Here is an 8541-nt window from a genome sequence, read left to right on the forward strand (position 1 = left end):
TTTAACTTACATGATGGAATAAATGGACGTTGGGAGGGTTTTCATTCAAATAACGTATTTGAATTTAGTTAAGCTTCATTCAGTACTTCAGAATATCACAACATTTAAGTCAGGGAGATGTGGCATCTTAGAATTACTTAGCAAGTCCACATGTATTATTCTTCATATAAACAAATCTGTAGCATTCGAACAATTTATAACCATTGGGAAAGTTGCTTGGCCCTTTGGGAATCTAATGAAAGTTATAGACGCCCCCAGAAAGATGCATATCTACACAGTTGTGCAGATAATTTCAGGTCCATATAAATCCATTTGTGGACCTCCTGGGGAGCCCATGGACCTTGGCTGAGAATGTAGAGGAGGCCCTGTGCCTGAACGCATCTCATTGCTTCTCTGGTCTCAGAACCTCTGTAAAGGCAGTTGGGCAACCTAAAAGGTTGCTTTTACTTCCAAGTTTTAGCTCTTATTTAACTCATTTCCTGTGGGCCAAATTCTCCTTTGAGGGACCACCATGTGCCTTTGTGGTAGAGAGAAAAATATCAAAACCTCTAATCCTTTTCAGAGAGACAAATTGTTTTTAGCTTGTCTGGGTTTTTGTTTATTTAATAGTAGAAGATTAAAGTAGTGAACTTTAAACATTGACATGTGACAAATAGTTAAATAGCTAGAGGCATATTTACAAAGAAAACTAATTTCTGGATTAACTCTGGAAAAAAATCTGTCTCCTTCAAGGGCTGTGTATTAAGATGCAGTTCTTTCTATGACATTCAGTAAAAAGAAAGAAATTCTCATTTAAACTTAAGGTTAAAGCAAAAAATCTGTGACTAACTTGCAAGAAATCCTAATACACTTAAAATCCTAGGTTCGACTACTTCATAAACAGTTACTTTGATATTTCATTGTTTTAGAATTGTAGGGGCAAAAAGGCATTCCACATACATTTTCTGAGATCTGAAGGAGAGAAATAGATTTAGTGTGTTGGTGGGCAGAGAATGTCAGCAAAGGGAAGGGGAGGGGCTGGTGGATGAAGTGAGATGAGATCGTGGAAGTTCAAAGGAAGAAGTTTAGATATTCCTCCAAGTGCGATAGGAATTTGGTGCTGAATTTTAAGCAAAGGAGTAATGGGATATGATTTGCTCTTTGAATGATCCCATCACTTACTGAGCCTACTGTAGGTGCTTAGCAAGTGGTGGTGATTAGCGTTATTATTCCCAAACTTTAACAGTCAAATTTAATTTGAATTTAGCTAATTTAATGGACTATTTCTTGCTGTTTCAGAATCATCATTATAATAGGTTCAGGAGTTCCCGTCGTGGCACAGCGGAAATGAACCCAACTAGGAACCATGGGGTTGCGGGTTCGATCCCTGACCTCACTCAGTGGATTAAAGATCTGGTGTTGCCCTGAGCTGTGGTGTAGGTCCCAGACGAGGCTCAGATCCTGCATTGCTGTGGCTGTGGCCGTGGCGTAGGCTGGCAGCTGTAGCTCCGAGTTGACCCCTAGCCTGGGAACCTCCATATGCCGTGGGCATGGCCATAAAAAGGAGAAAAAGACCCCCCAAAAAATAGATTCAAACTGTGCTTCCCAAACATAATGGTCACTTGAATTGCTTGAGGATCTTGCTAGACCTCAGTAGGTCTGGGATGAGGACTGAAGTTACAGATTTCTAACAAGCTCTCAGGTGATGCAGATACTGCTAGTTCTTGGAATGGCTAGGTTAGCTAGGAGTATTTGTATAACTAAAAAATCCCAAAGTGCCATGTTTTCTTAATTTTTAAAATTTTATATTCTGTGTTGCTGTCACTTGTTGTTGCTATTGATTTGCCTGTTTTTGCCAGCCTCTTTCCTTACTTTTGTGGCGTAGCTGGAAACCCCAGGATCTAAGCAAGGATCTAAGAAGCATATTTAAAGCAATGGTAAAGCACCTGGACTTGGTAACTTGAGGTTTCAATTACAGAAGCAGCCTTGCTTACATCCTGTTTTCCAGTGGTTTAACAGAGGAGAGCTAATTAATCTGTGTGTCATTTCGAGTCCTACAACTTTTATCACATAATTAAAGATTAGTATACTTCATCTTATATTACTTTACTGAGCATAAACAATTTTTAGAGTTAAAGACAGCATCATATGGGGAGGTAGAAGCCCTTCTGTGTGCTGGGTAAAAACTCCATTCTTTTCAATAACACATTCAAACATGAACAGGGTAACCTACAGTATATTAAAAGTCAGAAGGCAAAAAATATAAAAGATTATCAAGGACTCGGGATTCAGAGTTCTTAACTGGTCCATGAGCTCCCTTAAATTGGGTATAAAACTGTGCGCATGTGCCCATGGGAACATTTTTCTGGAGAGGAGGTCCTTTGACATCTGGAATCCATTCCTCACTGTTAAATTCATGAGTGACCACTGAGCAGCTGTGACTTAAAGAAGCCCACTGGGTGATTCTGGCAAGCAGCTGGGTTAGGAACCATGATATGGAAATGTTGCCTTCACCTAATCTGAGGTGCTCTGATGGCTTTTGCTTCTCCCTGCCCCTCTGTCTTTCTTTCTCCCCTAAAACTTGAGATGTAATGGTTGTTAGTTTGTCTCTACTCTAGGGGAAAAGATCATCATGAGACTGTGTCCAACAGAGGAAGAAACAGTAGATCTTCTCAACAAAGTCCTTAATGGTAACAAGTTGGCATCTGAAGCATTAGCGAAGGTGGTACATCAGGACGTCGTCTTTACTGACCCAGCTCTGGATTTGGTAGAGATCAACATTCCACAGGACATTTTGGGAATTTGGGTAGATCCCATAGGTAAGTAGTGGAGAGTGTTTGCTTTTGTTTACTTGCCTTTTTAGTAACTTTTTAACCTTTTTTTTTTTTTTTTTTTCCATTTTTGGTGGGGCCAAGGTTTGGAAAAATAAAAATCGAGTATGGTTTAACTCTCCTAGAAGTTTTTAAATTTTTGAAGTTTTAAAATGATAAATGAAGAGTTGAGGTGTTTGTTATAGACATATATCTATTACACGTATATACATGTATGTGTGTATACACACACATATACACACACACATATAGGCACATATATACAAAGCGGAATTAACTCATCTTTGAAAGACCTCAGGAGCCAGACAGCTAAGTATGAGAGAAGAATGAAGTGATAGCAGCTATAACTAATTGAGTACACATGCCATTTTAAGAACATTCAGCTCCAGCAGATTGTTGCTATCTGAGAGTAGAGTCCAGATCTTCAGATTAAAAATAAATAAATAAATAAAAATCCAGGTTCTTAAGTGAGATCTCACAATTAAACCACTGTTTTTGTTTTTGTTTTTGTTTTCATTTAAATAAGCAAACAAACACTCAAAAACCACTGTCAGGTCAAGCAAAACACAAGTGAATGTGACTCTTAGCAGTCAGACTGTGAGTCCTGGGTAAATATCACCATTATTTTTTCGGTCATGATTATGGTAGAACCATGCCACAGAAGTTAATTTTCAGAAGTCTTCCTTTTCTCCCCAATTCCTGGCATATTCTACCCAACACAACTGGGACCAGTCATTATGTTGAGCAGGCAACTCCCCCCACCCTCCCAATCCTCCAACCACATTAATACAGCATTATAGAAATGCCTTTAATCATCAGAGAACTAGAGAACTTTCAGCCAATGAATTGTATTGCAAACTGAGAATGTGTTTCAGAATCTCTCATCACCTAAAGGCAAGTCAGCCTCAGTTAAGTTTTTTGAGGGACACAAACCTTGTTTTTAGGTTCTGTCCTGAACTGGTTCTGTTTGACAGCTCTCTGGATCTTGTGCCTGGCACATCCTTAACTGGGCATGAACTCACTAGATGTTTGATGACATGTACATCTTTTAAGAAGAAACCTAGGAGTTCCCTTCGTGGCTCAGTGGTTAACAAATCCGACTAGGAACCATGAGGTTGCAGGTTCGATCCCTGGCCTTGCTCAGTGGGTTAAGGATCCAGAGGTGCGGTGAGCTGTGATGTAGGTCCCAGACGCGGCTCAGATCCCTCATTGCTGTGGCTCTGGCATAGGCCGGCAGCTACAGCTCCAATTAGACCCCTAGACTGGGAACCTCCATATGCCGCGGGTGCAGCCCTAGATAAAGGCAAAAGACAAAAAAAAAAGAAAAAGGAGAAACCTAGCTCCTTTTTTTTTTTTTTTTTTTTTTTTAGGGCCACACCTGCAGCATATGGAGGTTCCCAGGCTAGGGGTTGAATTGGAGCTGTAGCTGCCAGCCTATACCACAGCAACAGCAAGGCAGGAAACTAGCATGTCTGCAACCTACCCCACAGCTCATGGCAATGCTGGATCCTTAACCCACTGAGCGAGGCCAGCGATTGAACCCATGTCTTCATGGATGCTAGCTGGGTTTGTTAACCACTGAGCTACGACGGGAACTCCACTCCTTGGCTTCTTTTTCCCAGGAGCACCATCAGTTTCTTCCTCTTCTGTCACTATCATTTTTTTTCTCCTACCTGGAGGTACAAACACCAAAAAGTTAATTCTACACCTGACAGATTCTAGAAGGAGGCTTTCTTCCACCTTGGACTTGTCCTCTGATTAGTAAGGAAATAAGCTCTAAGGAATCCCACCAGCTATCCTGAACCATTAGCTTTTATTTTTTTATTCTTTATTAATCAATTTTATTCTTGGCTTCCCATGGCATATGGAGCTCCCGGATAAGGGATCAGATCCGAGCCACAGCCATGAACCAAGCCACACCTGCAGTAACATTGGATACTTAACCCACTGTGCAGCTGGGGATTGTGTCTGCATCCTAGTGCCCCCAAGATGCTGCCAATCCTGTTGTACCACAGTGGGAGCTCTATGAGCCATCAGCTCCTAAATGATTTTGACATGTGATGGATATTTGAGTGCTTGTTATTTGCAGCATGGTCTGCTAGCTGCCATCGGAACTATAGACATGTTCTCTCTCTCCAAGAGTTTCCATATAGTTGGGAAAATGAAACATAAGTAGCTTAAAAGTAAAGTACAAGAGGTCAAACGGTAATTCCATATAAGTGGCACCCAAAGGTAAAACTTGATTGGTTACTATCTTAGTCCATTAGGCTGCTATAACAAGATACCATGGACTAGGTAGCTTATAAACAACAGATTTATTTCTCACAGTTCTAGAGCTGAGAAGTCCAGTATTGAGGTGACAGCATGGTTAGGTGAAGGCCCTCTTCTTGTTCATAGCTGGTACCTTCTCACTGTGTCCTTACTTAGTGCAAGAGACTAAGGCTCTTTCTGGTGCCCCTTTTGTAAGGTGGTAATTCTATTCATGAGGATTCCACCTTCAGGATTTAAGTACCTCCCAAAGGCCTCACCTACTAATTCCACCAACTTTGGGGGGGGAGTTGAGTTTGGGGGAGAGGGGACACAAACAGTCAGGCCAAATTAGAAGAAGGAAATGATAAAGGACAGAGTTTATAGATGTATTCATTATTATCTTCTAAATAATCATTACCTGAATCCTAACAAATTTCCTTCATTTTTCAGATTCAACTTATCAGTATATAAAAGGTTCTGCTGACATTAAATCCAACCAAGGAATCTTTCCAAGTGGACTTCAGTGTGTCACTATTTTAATTGGTGTCTATGACATACACACAGGGGTGCCCCTGATGGGAGTTATCAACCAACCTTTTGTATCGCAAGACTTAAACACCCTCAGGTAAAAAGTTGAACATTTTTGGTATATTATGGTTTTTGGAATTTACAACCTTATCTTCGTTTATTGTCAAGATTATTTCCCCACATGACTTTCCCATGACAATACATTTGGCATTCCTACTAATTATATGCATGTTTAACTTAACAGTCTTTTTATTTTCAGTCCTGGGTTTCACAACAAAATGTGGGGATTATCTAATGAAAATACGGGTAGGTATGGCCAGGATTAGAACCCGACTATGAGGTACTCTTCCTATAAATATTTACAGTATCACTTCCTTTTCTGCCTCCTCCCTCCTCATCCTTCCATGGACCCTTGGGCAGAGCATAGGGAGTGGCCAGGCCATCAGCTGCTCTGATCCATGGCCCATGCTTTGGTTGAATCCAGGGCATGTTAGGGTCCAAATGGAAGCTACTTTTCTCCTGTGGTTTTAGTTTATTTCTTGAAATAGGTAATTTTTTTCACTTATATAGAACTACATATTTTTATTTATTATTATTTTTTTGCCTTTTGTCATTTTAGGCCGTACCTGCTGCACGTGGAGGTTCTCAGGCTAGGGGTCGAAATCAGAGCTGCAGCTGCCGGCCTGTGCTACAGCCACAGCAATGATGGATCTGAGCCTCATCTGTGACCTACACCACAGCTCATGGCAACCCCAGATCCTTAACCCACTGAACAAGACCAGGGATCGAACTCTCGTCCTCATAGACACTAGTTGGGTTCATTAACTACTGGGCCATGACAGGAACACCTACACATTTTTATTAACTTTGACTTGCTTCAGGCAACTAAGAATTGTTTGTTCTTTCATAGCCTTAAATGACATCATTGGAATTTTGACGTTCTACTTCTACCCCTGCCTTCTTCCAAACTGAAAATATGTTTGTTATCTTTAAAGGGTCATTAAGAAGTTAAAAATAAGTGGGGTTGTGGAAGTTCCCTTGTGGTGCAGCAGGTTAGGGATCCAGCATTGTCACTGCAGCAGCTCAGATTCGATTCCTAGCCCAGGAATTTTCACATGCCATGGGTGCAGCAAAAAAAAAAAAAAAAAAAAAAAAAAAAGTGGGGCTGGATACTGATATAATCATGGCCTAGAAATGGCCGATAAAATAGTTAGTGGCCCATATTCTAGAATAAGACTTCCTGGGTTTGAATGCAGATTCTACCACTGATTTATATATTCTTACGCTTACATTCTCTAAGCCTCAGTTTCCTTCTCTGTATAGAGAGTACATTACCCAGCCTATAAAGTTAAACATGGAGAAATGATAGGTGCTATTGTTGTTGTTGCCAAAAATAATGAGTCCGTCTTCTTGGTGTTAAAGCCAAAGCAGAGCTAGTGAATTAGAAAATGAAAAGGTGTTATCAATTGAAGGAAACTTAACAAGAATTGTGAAAGATTTGTAGATTAAAAAGAGATTATTTATCTGGTCATCTTTCCCCATTAAACTTTTAGCCAAAAGTGGCAGTGAACTTTGCTCTGTTCCTGGAGGCCAGAAATCCCACCCGTATTTTAGCATTGTCCTAGATGGATGTGATAATGCAGAAAAATGGAAAGCATTCCTAATCTGCAACAACACAGGCAGCAACATGCATAGGGAGTAACTTTTAGAAAAGAATTAGCTACTTTATTCCTGGGCTTCAAGGCCTCGAGACTCATTACTGTTATGTATTTCTCATATCAAGTTGGGAAGCCAAATGAGCAATAAAAAGCGAATATGATAACCTACCCCCACAAACTGAATGTTCTGTTCCACAGGTGGAAAGGACAGTGCTACTGGGGCCTTTCTTACATGGGGACCAACATCCATTCACTTCTGCCTTCCATCTCTACAAGAAACAGCAGGGAAACGCAGAGCCAAGAGCCCAAACCCCTCCGTTCTGAGGCAGAATGCCCGCACCCGTTCTCAGCTGTCATTAGTACCAGTGAAAAGGAGACCATCAAGACTGCGCTGTCCCAGGTGTGTGGAGAGCGAGTATTCCGGGCAGCGGGGGCAGGTTACAAGAGCCTCTGTGTTGTCCTTGGCCTTGTAGACATTTACATCTTCTCAGAAGATACCACGTTCAAGTGGGACTCTTGTGCTGCTCACGCCATCCTCAGGGCCATGGGTGGGGGAATGGTGGACTTGAAAGAATGCCTGGAAAGAAATCCCGATACAGGGCTTGACTTGCCACAGTTGGTGTACCACGTGGGAAACGAAGGTGCTGCTGGAGTGGATCAGTGGGCCAACAAGGGAGGTCTAATTGCATACAGATCAAAGAAGCAGCTGGAGGGGTTCCTGAGCCGCCTCTTCCAGTACCTGGGCCCTGCAGATGCATACACGTAGATGAGCTCTGCCTCCTGTACTCGAAACCCAACTGTGAACCTCGTTTCCACATCTCCATCTTTTGAAGACCACTTTGTCCTACTGATGGTCAACATTCACCTGCCTCTTTTGAGGAGAATTTTTCCATGATATGTTCATAATGTTAATGTCAATAAATGAATGATATTCATGAAGCAACTAAATGCCCGAGATTCTTAATAGTGGATATTGTGCCATTAGTGGTGCCTAAAACTTGCAGTAAAATATTGAAGACAAGGGAAAATTCCTGCTCAGTTAGTAAAACTCTCCTAAGCATCTAAGTGATAAGTAAAATGTCACTGAAATATTAGGAAGGGGAGTTCCTACATGGCGCAGTGGAAACGAATCCGACTAGGAACCATGAGGTTGCAGGTTCGATCCCTGGCCTTGCACAGTGAGTTAAGGATCCGGCGTCGCCATGAGCTGTGGTGTAGGTCACAGATGCGGCTTGAATCTGGCGTTGCTGTGGCTCTGGCATAGGCCAGCAGCTGCAGCTCTGATTAGACTCCTA

At 41.6% G+C, this 8541-nt stretch overlaps 1 protein-coding gene across 4 annotated transcripts in view; it reads left to right on the plus strand.

Annotated features, from left to right (window-relative positions):
- Window positions 1-8189, plus strand: part of INPP1 (inositol polyphosphate-1-phosphatase) — a 30489-nt gene extending 22300 nt beyond the window's left edge. For 3 of the 4 annotated variants that reach the window (NM_001245012.1, XM_005672032.4, XM_005672033.4), the window contains exons 4-6: window positions 2598-2798; window positions 5511-5685; window positions 7445-8189. In NM_001245012.1, the coding sequence (NP_001231941.1) occupies window positions 2598-2798; window positions 5511-5685; window positions 7445-8012 (944 nt within the window). In that variant the 3' untranslated portion in view covers window positions 8013-8189. Of the gene's footprint in view, window positions 1-1503; window positions 2799-5510; window positions 5686-7444 lie in introns of all 4 variants that reach the window. The other variant, XM_084998141.1, reaches the window with a different exon arrangement.
- Window positions 8190-8541: the final 352 nt, after the last annotated feature.

The sequence above is a fragment of the Sus scrofa genome, chromosome 15 (assembly GCF_054392235.1).
Source record: "Sus scrofa isolate SSC_HxYL_T2T_F1_AM1 chromosome 15, Sscrofa_HxYL_maternal_Yorkshire_Landrace_v2.0, whole genome shotgun sequence".
NCBI lineage: Eukaryota > Metazoa > Chordata > Mammalia > Artiodactyla > Suidae > Sus > Sus scrofa.